Source organism: Fusarium fujikuroi, chromosome FFUJ_chr01 (assembly GCF_900079805.1).
Source record: "Fusarium fujikuroi IMI 58289 draft genome, chromosome FFUJ_chr01".
Lineage (NCBI taxonomy): Eukaryota > Fungi > Ascomycota > Sordariomycetes > Hypocreales > Nectriaceae > Fusarium > Fusarium fujikuroi.
Window position 1 is genome coordinate 2,483,011 of NC_036622.1, and position 13,134 is coordinate 2,496,144.

Genomic DNA, 13,134 nt, shown 5'->3' on the forward strand with positions numbered 1-13,134 from the left:
GTGGGAGGAAAGGCGAAAGAGGAATGTATAACAGGGGATTACTTAGACGCCACGAAATCAATGAGCCTTCTTTACGGTCAACTGCGGGGCATAATTGTGGTGTGATGAATATGAACATGATACTGAGTCGCTTCGACGACAAAAGATAATGTCACGATCCGCGAATTGCAAACTAACAGATCGCCTGTGAGGCTCCAGGATGCAAAGGTCTTATTTACCTTGGGATTAGGTTTTATAAATTACTGTCGGTGGCACTGAGCTCTGCAGACCGCACATACCTGCTATGCACGGGGAATGAGGAAGATTTTCCAACACCACTGAAGCCATCGTGTTCGGTCAAATATTCACGGAGATCACGGGCACCTAGATCATGTACTGGCACTATGCGACTGCAGTTCAATTACCTGACTTGGGGTATTAGCTAAAGGTATGTGAGTTCAGCTTACCCTAGATTTGTTCCAATTGACCTTTGAGTCCAACTGCCCGACATCTAACTTGCTGCGTTGGTGGCATGGACAACGAGCCATGGTATGACGGCGATTTGACCTTACAATCAAGGTGCGAAGCACTTGTAACGGCATACTCAAATTACACTTTGATCATTGAAAGGTTCAATGGACATACCAATACTCGAGCGTCCTATCAGCATACTTAACCACTGGTTGAGACCGTCCTGAAAGAGATGAACTATTCTCTTCACCGGGCAACGGTGCCTATTTGTGCATGAGTTATCAGCTGTAACACAGCTATTCACCCTCACAACTCTTGGGTGGCATTTTCGTAAGTCTGACATGGCCATGTATTACTTTTCCGCCTTTTGGTTGTACTTTGAGTGTGGACAAGTAACGTTGCTAATCAGTCTAATTAGAGATAGAATGGCATCGGCACACAGCATTCGAGAGACCCATGTCGAGCTGAGCTCTAGTCACTCAACATTGATCATCCCAAGAGACACCTAACATTAGTCCGCGGATAGAATTACATCCGGGAGAGTGCAACACCACTTTCACTTCTAAGAGCGCGTCTAGACTCTTCTGGAGTGCCTCTATCGCACCACAAGCGCGGCAAATGGCAACACCACGTTGGTTCATTAGACTCAAGCGCTTGTTACTTTTCCTACGCCCGATAGCCATCAAAGCACGGTCCGGTTATTTGCTAGCAAAGATTTCTTTCTGATGGTGATCAGAGTCAGATGCTAAACATCGAGCCAATACCGTGGCAGTCTAACACCACCATGCTATTTCCCTAGCCACCGATGTAGGTATCAGATCACAAGAGAGAACTTATCATTGTTAGCTCATCCAAGTACTCGTCTACTCAATCTCTATCCCGAAGACGCTTGCAGCCCTGCCCTACCCTGCCCTGCACACACCGGCCGGTCAGGTCTAATGGCTCTTTCTTAGCCTATCAAGTCCACTACACACTTAACAGCTCTGATAGGTGAGGCAAGACCTGATTGCAGTAGTATAGGGTTATTCAAAGCGTAGTGACTGGTTGAACATCGTTGCGGTGGTCCGCCCTTTGCCTCAATGGCTATGTGTACAGAGATCCATCGAGATATGCCAGCTAAGCAATGCCCCGATGCAGGGAGGGTGTGGACAGGGTCTATTTTTCCCGTGCTCTGCAAGATACTGTATCTCAATATCGTTTGGAGGCGTCAGTGTCTCGCTAACACAACCGATGTAGTAGCGTCTGCTCCATCGCACAATCTGCATGACCCTAAATAAAGGTTGAAGACATGATACACTGCCATTACAGCAGCCGGACACCACACCTCGTGCACACGCCAGGAATATCAAGCCTTGGAGCTTGAGCATCTCTCGAGGTGCTGTACATATTCTGACAAGTCGCCTTTTCAGCTGGCCAGGGGCTAGCTATCCTTGCTTTGGACTGGTATTGGCGCAGCCGGGGAAAAAACGAAATTAAGACATGATAGCCCATGTACTAAGAGTATCATGCAGTAGTGATCACACTTCTTTTGGGTGGTGAGCAGGCAAGCAGTTCACCTGGTGTGTGTGTTCAGTGAATTATCCTTTCGAGCCTTTCAATATGCATTGTAGATATCCCGTACAAGCCAATTTCGATTGCCCCTCTTCAATAGAATGAGATTTCTGCATCCGGACCTGTTCAGGCTACTGGGGTCTCTGATGCTGTCTTCGAGGTACCGATATTGAAAGGCATGTTTGTTGTACAAAGCCGGACCAGGTACCCAACGAATTCGAGTTAATAAACAGCTTCTACTCAAAGAATTCTTCCAAGGCTGTCGATATGCACAACTGCTGCCCTAAGTTGGTGGCAAGCTTTTGATTACATCGGAGGAATGACTATCCTTAGACAGGACTTCTAGCAACATCTGTTCCTCGCAAGATGATGGATGCGCGTACTCGTCTGAAGAAACGTCCTGGTCTATTCGCCACCTAAGCATACGTAGCTTCCAATAATCAAGTGTTGTCCTCCATGTCTCATAAGACCTAGGAATTGTGTTTAGCCATGCATGTCGTTGAATCGAGGCTGGCGGCTGGCGGCTAGCTAACATGAGCGAATGTTGTGTGGCTGACAGCAACTCGCTGCTGAAAGTCTACAGGACTTGGAACGCAATTCAATCATGGTTTTATTTCCGCACTTGGGCCGGGACTGCTTAGGTTTCTTGGTTCAGTTATGGTCTAGCTTTTCTTCCAAGTTTTGTCAAACTCTTCCATCCTTGGACATGGAACTTGCCGTCATCGGAGAAATCAGAAAGGCGTCCTGTCGATCGGCGAGCAGACATTCCCACATACAATGATGCCCACTGCCCAAGTGTTGAGGAATGATTAGTTGCTATTATTGCAGGGATTTTCCGGCATTTGATGGTCCAGTTGGTGTCGGCAGATGACAATTGTACCGGTTCGAAAGCGCTACAACAACTGGATCTAATCAAAACGGCACCGAACTCAAATGCTGACGACTTACATCCATACATGCACAACCGTTACCAGTCGGTTGACATTTGCCACCTCTAATCGTCAAAACTGAGGCATGTGATAGGGAGTGGAAGCGCAATACACTCAATTTTCCTCAAGTGTCCATAGGTACTAAGACAGAACTGAAAACGGTGGGAGTTACATAAGGTAGCGGTCCGTTCTCAAGACACTATCTACCCAAGTATCTACCCATGCAGGGTGCAACGCATTTGCCACATTGGAGGGAGCTGTCATAGCTTTCTTTCTTCATCAACAGCCTTACACAAGTCTCTTGATAGCCCATGTTCAGTGAAATTGGCGTCGGGGCCCTCGGCTCCTCGAGCCCTCAAATCAAGAGAGGTTCACAGCGGGTTACGCATCGGCACAGAGCTTCAAGAAGGATGATCAATGCTGATAATCGTTTCACAAGCCACAATGGACCCTTGCTGCGGACCTCCCGACACCAGTGAAGACGGCCAATTGCTGTTTTGGTCGCGCCATCGGCGAATACTACCTATAACTGTAAGGCATGTAAACGGAGCACCGTCGTCATGGCGTCACTGACTATTGTGCAACAAGAGGTAAGATAGGCATTGGATGCGCCTAAAGCAGTCAAGATCAACGATAAAGGTTCTGGACCCTGGTTGACAGGCGGGTGGCGAATGCGTCAGGCAAGCAGGCAACAGTCGTCGACAGGCGCCGCTCTATCTGGGGGCCCAATAACCTTGATTACGGGTCATAATTGTACCACAAGTTGGAGGCTTTCCACATTTATTTTTGGTGCAGATTTCTGACACACAATTGCCGTAGGTCCCTGACTCTTTGTTTAGCTGATCATACACGACATCTCCGCCTTGAGACGAACACGCAAATTCAGCATCAAGTATTCTTGTTAAGAACCAACGGAGCATTTCATCCGCCTACCTTAACTAGGTCCGGGTTTTAATTCGCTACCTAGGTGGCGGCGTCCCAGGAACCCCATCAAGGGTCCAGCTAGACCACACAGCGGTGGTAGGGCGCGCACATGTCGTTAGTCCAAAAAGCCGTCGTACGACCGGGAGCTCGGATCACTGGCCGAAGAGCAATGACCGGCTTCTGGTAGCTGATGGAGTCAGTGTTGATGTTGAACAGTTTACTAGCCGTTTTGGCTTCCATAGTATTGAGGATGTGAGGCGCTCAATGTCGAACTCTGGAATTGACCACGAAGGTTTCTAGCAGGAGGAGTTTACCTATCTACCTATGACTTGTGTTTGATCCAGGATCGTGAAGTGGGATGGTCGATCATCCACTTACGGCTGTCCTGAGGTCCCTAGACAGGCCCAAGAACAGCCATGAGATTACCCAAGTTGTCAGGACCATGCGAATGTCTCCAATAAGACGCTAGTGTCACGGGAGGCTGGTCGCCCCGGCGCACTAGTTGAGAAAAGTTGGTGGGTGATGGAGAATTAAGAAAACGGGATAGATCAACATCCACGAAAAGGACTGTTGGAACATGACATTTGTTGTTACTTACGCAACTGATTGAAAGCTCAGAAGCGACAAGGATTTCGCCGAGGAACGTCACTTCACTACATACTATATCCACTGCCTCCATATTGCTGTCGGGCTGTGACGTCGCGATTTTCAGGTACTGTCTGTTGGTCTTACGAATAGCAAGGGAATCGGTATTTACATATAGCAAAGCTAAGCTATCCGTGTCAGCTATTGATCAAGAGCTACCTGGGGCCCCAAGCAAAGAATTGTCAGCCGGACGCTCGGATCTGAGGGGAAACTGTGGTTCTGGCAAGATATCTACTAAGCCGGCAGAAATCCAAGCTCAGACTGGAGTGCAAATTGTAACCTGCTTAGTCATCAAGATCAGCGAATCATTCATTATACAGCATGCGTAAGACTCTGCCATGAAAAGTGCCCACGGCTAGTGGGTTCGTGTCCTCTCTCGTGCAAGCAGAAGCGAATGCCGGCGTGGAGCTTTTCAGGTCCAAGACAGTAGACCGGGCTAGGCCCTTCGGCCCTCAGGAGTGGTTCGAAGCCCCGTCGAGGATGGCCTAACTTCAGTGTTGCGAGATTCGAGGAAAACCAGTCAAAGAGCGCCGGAGCTCGCCCGGATAGAACGCCACATGGAAAGGCAGACTGTTGAGCATCCGCTGGGTTGCATACCTAGTGGGGGAAGCAATGGCTCGTGAAATTCAAAATGCCCCATCCTTAGTGCCCGTTTCCTCACAATCACGTCAAACTTGACAGCCCAAGTGAAGCGAATTGAGTTTAGAAAGGATACGTACATGCTGGCAAGGCGACTCGGCGGGTCTGTCGCGCGTGTCGATCAGATCTCAGGGACCTCCACCCTGCCGCCTCGGCTATTCCCTGTATGCAGATCCCTACTCTGTAAGTTCATGAACAGCTGTCTGAGGGAGTGAGTGGCGATAGCTTCGTACGCGTCGCTGAGTCGCTGAGTCGCGAGCCGCTGTTGCTTCTCTTGACGGGGTCCACTGGCGCAGTTGGCTGGCTGTAGAGCTAGAGGCCACTTAGCATTTGATGTTGGGCATGTTTGCAGATATGGTTCGAATGATTTCTGATATCGTGAGACTCTTTGAGACATGATGTATATCAGAACTCAACTTTGCAGGGTAAGGTAGATTAGTACTTTAGTGAGATGGAAAAATCGATGTGTTGGACAAAGTTGGCGTGTGCCATTCCCTAACGATTCCCATGGCAGCAGTGACTTGGTGAGCGCCAAAATGCCCTGTAGCCTGTAGTCTTAAGCTGCTACGTAGAGTTAAAAATCTGGGGCAGGAACAGGGCAACCTTCAGTGGCGAAACGGCCTCTTCCTACCAGCGGGACGGGGAGTTTTACGTTCCCATTCCATCTTGTACGGTTCCTTCAGCAAAAAAACTCTGCTTTGCTTACCCAAGCCAACATACAGTACCTTGCCTACCGCCTACCTAAGGTTACCTTACCTATGTCAGAAGTCATCAGGCCCGTTTTATGTTTCATGACGTTTCAAGCCACCAGCATCATTGACAACCTACCCTCCATGCACCAACCATATCCTAGCCCTGTCCGACTTTGGAACGCAATTGTACATCATTCTAATTACGGAATCCAAGTCATTCTGATGACGGTTGGGAACAAGGAGACATCAGACGACATGCAATGCAGCTGGCTACAGACACATGCTTGGGTGCATATACATAAGTTAGTAGGTGCTGTAAGCAAAACCACTATTATCCACGAGACCCTCTAAAGGCATCAAAGACCTTCTGATTTCGGAGATTGTGCTTTCTGGTGGACCCCGCTATCGTCCGTTTTCAGGGACCGTTGCCTCAAGACGCTGGGTTCGCTCGCAGAGCTCGACGTCGAAGAAGCCATTCCCCACTGGAACAACAAATTTAGAAGTCCAATGCGAAGTACCGCATATCATATCACGGTTAGGGGCATTTCTTGGCGTCGAAATGGTCTTGTCTCCTCTGCCATCGCTTCACCACTACGGAGTACATACGTACTATAACAAGGTTTTCTCTCCACCCTTTACTATTCAAACCCCCCCATCCCTGTCATCCGTGTTGGGTCCTGCTGTGGCTGTTCTTCTTGCACCTTGTTTCCCTGCTGCCGGCGCCGTTGCTCGGCTCGAGCTTCACTCTCCAATCACATTTCTCCGTGAACTCTTGACTTCATTCTCGTTGCGAGTCTGTGGCACTCGGTACCTGAATGTTCACCAAGATGGTGGGCGCATGGTCGGTGGCGGTAATGGGTAGCTCAATGTCGCGACCTCAGCCACCACCGTCTCACCGGATGGTTGTCTTCCTGAACATAGGTAGGTAGACGTAGACGTAGACTATACGTGCGACTTTGTTGGAACTCCCCAGACGAACAGGGGGATCTGCCAATCTGTTCCAAGGTCGTGCTGTGAATGATCTATACCTGTGCCGTTGCCAACATGGGCCTCGCTTAAGTTCAAGTTCAAGTATCACCGATGGATTGCGGCCTTCGTGACTTGAGCATCGTGTGGCTTGACGGCTTGTTGTTGCCGTTGAACTATCGCTCTCTTTTACCTCTTCTTGTCCAAGCTCTCCTCTCCACCACTTCCCTCCACTCACTCCTCCACCTATACGGCCCTAACAAAATCCCATCTAAGAGCTCGACCAACTTGGGATCGCCCATCGTATTTCCCATATATCTTACCCATCTGTAGCCCACACCCCCCATGAATCTATCACACTAGCATCCCTTCAACTGATCTCTTTTTGGCCCTCTGTCCCTCTTAACCCTGCATTTCCTTACTCTTCCTTACCTTCCAAGCCTTCCTTGAGCCCTAGCTTCGGAAGCTTGGACTATTAGCCACTCGCTATCTCCGTTGTTAAAGCCTCTTCTGTTTAATCGTTGGCTAAGGTTTCGCCCCTTGCCCCCCAAAGCTTCTCAAGCCTCGAAAGTCTTTAGGAACCGTTTCTCTCCTGAAAGCTCACAGGTTCAGGGGAGCTAACTTCGTCAGTTTGCATTTCTGGTAACCTTGGTTTGTTGCTGAAACTGGCATTGCTTATTGCCAGCTCGCAAAGGACGACCTAGTGCTCCTTCAACGTATGAGCAAATGTTTTCTCGACTCATCTTGAGTCCCAATATCTCCTTTACCGCTATACTTATTCATCACAGCTTACTCTTAGTTTCGCTGGTCAAGTCCAACTTTGTGGCTGATCCCCGACTTCGAATAGTTGTCACTGCACCTCAACACTACAACACTCTCCCACTGGTTCCTGGGCTAACCTCATATCCCTGTTACGCCATAAGGAAACACAGCCAAGCCCCATTTTCGATCTCGTTGTATCATCCAGCTCCTTTCCCTTCCGAACTTGGCATTGGGTTAACGGGTGTTCAACGACTTCGCTAGTTTCCCCGTGGGGGGCAATAACACTCCTTTCTGAACAATTTCTTATAGGAACTGTATTTACTTCCGCCGCCGCCTTGTCTCTTGGTCTACAAGCAGATTCCATTCTATAAAAAACGACAAATTTGTGTCTCCTTTCATTCTTTTGTTGGTACGAGCTGGGGTCTTCATATATTTCCCCCGCCCACTGAGCGCTATCGTCGGCTCTGACACACAATCGGCCACAAAATTGCTCGATAATTTCCCCTCTCTACCCTTTCTTTAATAGCAACCAGTCAAATTCACCCGAGAAGCTCTAAGCGGCTGCTTTGCTGCAGGAAAAAAGCCCTGTTGACTTGTGACTTCGGCACGATTAGCAGGTCTCCTCTTGTCCATCTGAACAATCACAGCTGCCAGGTATCAGATTGTTGCTGTCCTTTCCTCACTCCAATAGAGAACATATCCAAGGTATTATACTACCCTTCAACAAACTTGTTGCTATAAACTTGCATCTGAGTTGGAGGAGTTGCTAATCTGATCTGAATCAGCACCAGGTTATCTCCCCACTTCTATCAGAGTACCACCAACAGATACATCAAATGGGAGATATAGCTGGCGCCCAAGTCCCGGATGTGGGAGCACTCGACCAAGATCCTGCAAAGACTGTCAACACAACCACATCTGGCGATCCTATGCCACGTCAAGACGAGCCTCGAACTACTCAGGGCCATGAGTTCTCTTCTCAAACTCAAGAGCATTCCACCGTTTCTCAGCACGCATTCTCAACACAGTTCGATATGTCTCAACCCTCTTCGGGTCCCCGCCCTGGGCCATATAACATGGCCCCTATGACCAACGCGCTCCCTACGATGAGATTCCGCCCTGGACAGTATCCTCAAAACGCTCACCAACGCATGAATCCCGCGGGGTCTCCACCTATGATGCAGCACATGTCCCAGTTTCCTGGTCATCCACCACTCCCAGTCCCCGGCCAAGGTTACTACTTACAGCCACAGGTCGCACCGTACTATGGAAATCAGATGCAGCACGCACAGGCAGCGAACATGATGTCTCAGAGGCACAACATGGCATACTATCCCAACCAGATGATGATGAGCTCTCAGCAATCTCCCTATTACTACCCTCCTGGACCCCAGTATCAACCTGCCGCGCATCCAGTTCCGAACGGGGTGTTATCTGGCCACCATGCCGCTGGCGGACCAACAACCAGCGACCCAAGGGCAATGGCACAGACTGCAGACTTGAGTGGAATACATCCACAGGGGATCAAGCAGGGGCAAGGTAGGACTGGGAAGCAATCTCCCAACAAAACTGAGCTAAAGCAAACCTCAGATGGGACAGAGAGGCGAAAGAGTGCTGTCCGGGGCCCTCCCAGAAAGCCACGACAGAGTGGTAAGCTACTTACCTCGATGACCGTCAGTGTCGGCTAAACTCTTGAATCAGGACACGCAATCTGGATCGGCAACCTTCCTCCGCAAACCGACCTCATGAGCCTCGTTCATCATGTATGCAAAGAAGCTGTAGGATTAGAATCACTGTTTCTCATCTCCAAGAGCAACTGTGCATTTGCCAATTTTAAGGATGGGGAAACCTGTACTGCAGCTCAGCAGAAGCTACACGATTCGAAATTTCAGTCGGTTCGCCTCGTCAGCCGGCTCCGCAAGAGCACAGTGGAGGGTGCAGCCGGTGTAACAGCTCCGACTGGTCCTTCGGTGGCTATAACAGTAGTCAAGACGGAACAGGTTGCAGACAAGTCACCATCTCAGAGCGTGATTCCAAGCCCGGCGCCCGAACCTTCAGGGACCGTCAAGCTTGAAGGTGCCGGCGAAAAGACGCCACAGAAGGACAAGTTCTTCATTCTCAAGAGTCTAACGGTGGAAGACCTCGAATTGAGTGTCAGCACTGGCATCTGGGCTACCCAATCTCACAATGAAGAAGTATTGAACAACGCCTTCAAGGTACGTTGGTCTTTGTGCAATACCCTTGAGCCATTTGTCAACTAAACATTTCCAAACAGGACGCTGATAGTGTATACTTGGTCTTCTCGGCCAATAAATCGGGAGAATATTATGGGTATGCTAGGATGATATCGCAGATCAACGAAGACCCTGCGGCAGCCATCGAATTTGCACCCACGGCTCAGGCAACGAGCGACCTTGAGCTCCCGAAAGCCATACCGACCGAAGCGAACGAACAAGTTCCCAAGGGGCGTATCATCGACGACTCTGCCAGAGGCACTATCTTCTGGGAGGCGGATCGTGATGATGCTGATGCCTTGTCTGATGCGGAAAGCGAAGCATCAAGTACCAAGAGCAATGCAGGGGACGAGAGTACTGCCAAGACATGGGGGAAGCCTTTCAAACTGGAGTGGTTATCCACAAGTCGACTACCATTTTACCGCACGAGAGGATTACGCAATCCTTGGAACTCAAACCGTGAAGTAAAAATTGCTCGAGATGGTACGGAACTAGAGCCTTCAGTTGGACGAAGACTTATTGGGCTCTTCAACCGTGCGCAGACCGCAGAGGCAGTCGACGCCGACGTGCGGGCTTCCATGGCCATGATGCAAGGCTTCGGGCCAACGCGGCCATATGGACAATGAGAGGCGGAGGGGATTTGAGACAGATTCTCGAGGCGATACTCCTGCTGCTCGGGTACTTTAATACTCTTGAAAGCACATTTGCCGAGAAGATAATTCAAAGATACTGGAATATGGTTTGGGATCTATGCTGGACATAGTTGACAATTCACGACGAGCAAGGGTCATCAACGACGGTTGTAAATGTAAATGTAACTACACGGCAGTTTTACGTCTCATGATTATATCTCTTCGAGTTTTTGACGTATTTTTGGCTTTGGTGGTGGTATGGTCCTGAATATAAGGATTTTGAGTTGTATTTAAGAGGTTGCTGCAAAGCTGTCAAGCTAGCTGCAAATCATATCATGGATCTACCATGCTACGTACTTGCGTCAAACTTGATCAACCTCCACTGCCAGACCACCTCGGTAGATCATGGATCTCAGTAAGTGGCAACGGAGAACGAGGAATACAAGATTCCGTCGACGCCCGTCAGCGGATCGCAACTAAGTGAGAGCCCGAATTCCATCGGGCATCATTTACACTAAGGTTTCGGTGATTGAGGAGACAAATAATGTTGGCGTGGTCAAGCCAAAAAGAAATGTGGCAAGGCTGTGGCTGAAGATGTTTGCTTGGGGGGGGGGGGGGGGGGGGGGTTATTAGAACGGTACTAAAGTAATCTGATAAGACTGCCCGAGCACCTTGGAGTACCTGGTACCTCAAATATAGCGCTAACGCACGCGCAAGGAACTGGCAAGTTGACTTTCAGCCACTGGAGGTTTGGCCTTTCTGACCCAAAGCAGCTGAGGTTTCTGGGGTACCTTAGCTGCACATGGATGTGGTCCAGAACGTCATGGACTACGTCATGATGCTAGATTGTCTATACCCTTCCAAGTGGGTAACAAAAGAGATTCATTAAACACCAAGAGAGCTGTACGACATACTGGTAAATACTTGATCACTTTGACAGGTACTCATTGCCCCCATTCGTCTACTATTTCTAACTATCTCCCGTCCCGTTTTCTTTTTCTCCAATGCCGGACCCCACATTGATATTTGGATCGATCCATGAAGTTTTGATGATGGAAGTGGTGGTGATCATGATGTGCATTGAATCCCAATCACACCTTGCCCACCTAGATCTATCAAGTGGCGAGAAGTTGATGGCTTCAAATCAATCAACCTTGGCTACCTACCAATGTACTAATAAATTATGATCGCAATTCTACAGAACAAATCAAGCAAGGCTAAGCCACAATGAATCATTCACTAAGAGCTCCCGAACAATTGATACCATGTGCCCCTGTTCACTTTATCGCTAAATTACGTCATTTGTCATATCACCAGAGCTTAGGATATGGTCCCTGGATTTGCCCATGATATCCAACAAGTATGGCATCTTTTCTTGTTAGTTGTCCTTCTTGACGAATTCGAGATCGATGGGAGTTTGACTTGAAATATTATTCTTATTTTACAGTTAACTTGGTCATGTTGTGAGTAAGTCTATGCATCTGAGTGCGTCTAAATGTATCTCTTTGCCTCTCCCCATTCTTTCCTTTTCACCACCCCCTTGTTACCACGGCATTCTACTTACATTACTACAATAGGCCTCCGGCTCATAAGCCCTTTGCCCACTTACGATAAGAGCGTTTCGACTGCGGCCGAACTTCACGAACGTCTGAGCCTTTAATGTAACAATCTGTCACCGAACGTTGGCCTTCCCTCGCTGAGCCTTACATCTTTCGATGCAGTGCACCTACAATATCCAGACCTCCCTCTCTGGTCTACAAAATCATGCCTACGTCCATTAGCCACGGTGCACATATAGAGTCCAATTCAGATGTCCACTTCGATATCTCCATGATCTTCTCTATATCCCCTGTCTTTAGTCGTCACTCTTAAACGTTGTTCACCACTGGCTCCTCCACTGAGGTCGCCATCCTCTCACTTCTTGAGCTGAGACTAGTGTCTTATATTCTGTTCCATTATCTCCAGTACATCGATGTGGGATATGGTCACCGTATTGAGGATAGTGTCTTCTGGCTCCAGGTGACCAATGTTGATACTACTTGGTTGAATCTTGATGTTTGTGTTTTCAGCAAATATTTCTTGATCTGGTTACATTCTCGGTTCAACTTCTTCTGGGACTTTCCAGCACAGGAACACTAACTGATTGTAAGCAGCTCATATTCAGTTAGGCACAGTGTGGTTGGGTTCTCAACCACTGATCAGTACTCATCATCGACACATTACAGCTCATAGACTTGTGCCTCATGAGCTTAGACACTCATCCTAGGTCTGTTCTTTTAGAAGGAAATTATTTTGTATCATCATATGTCTCCGAATCTTCCAGTGAAGGTATGGTCATAAAGCGGGAGTATCCTTCTTTCCTGCTTCAACAACACCTCTTGGCTTCTGTCGTCTATTTTATATAAGGTACCAAGTGCTGAGAATCTTCAATAGATTCTTAAGGTGCGAGGTTAGTAGTAGTTGGCCTGATGCAGCGTATTTCATTTATAAATGCTTTATCCCTCCATATCGGTATTATTTCGATTCAGGGTAGCTTCTCAATATCCACCCATTATCGACCCAAATGATTCTGAATTCCCAGGCCTCCATATGCATCGCATGTTCGCTACTTGGGTAATTATATCAGCATATACCGCAATTGCTGCGTGGTACTTACTACATGAGATTCATTAGGTCGGGGTTGAGGTCATCCAGGTTTGAAATAAGCGGT

At 48.4% G+C, this 13,134-nt stretch overlaps 1 protein-coding gene; it reads left to right on the forward strand.

The window, feature by feature from the left end:
• Positions 1-8,394: 8,394 nt before the first annotated feature.
• On the forward strand, positions 8,395-10,418 carry FFUJ_01347 (uncharacterized protein; the record flags this gene model as incomplete). XM_023579739.1 has 3 exons in its annotated part: positions 8,395-9,208; positions 9,260-9,774; positions 9,834-10,418. The coding sequence occupies 3 exons, from the start codon at positions 8,395-8,397 to the stop codon at positions 10,416-10,418; spliced, it is 1,914 nt and encodes a 637-aa protein (XP_023424211.1).
• Between the last annotated feature and the right edge of the window lie 2,716 nt (positions 10,419-13,134).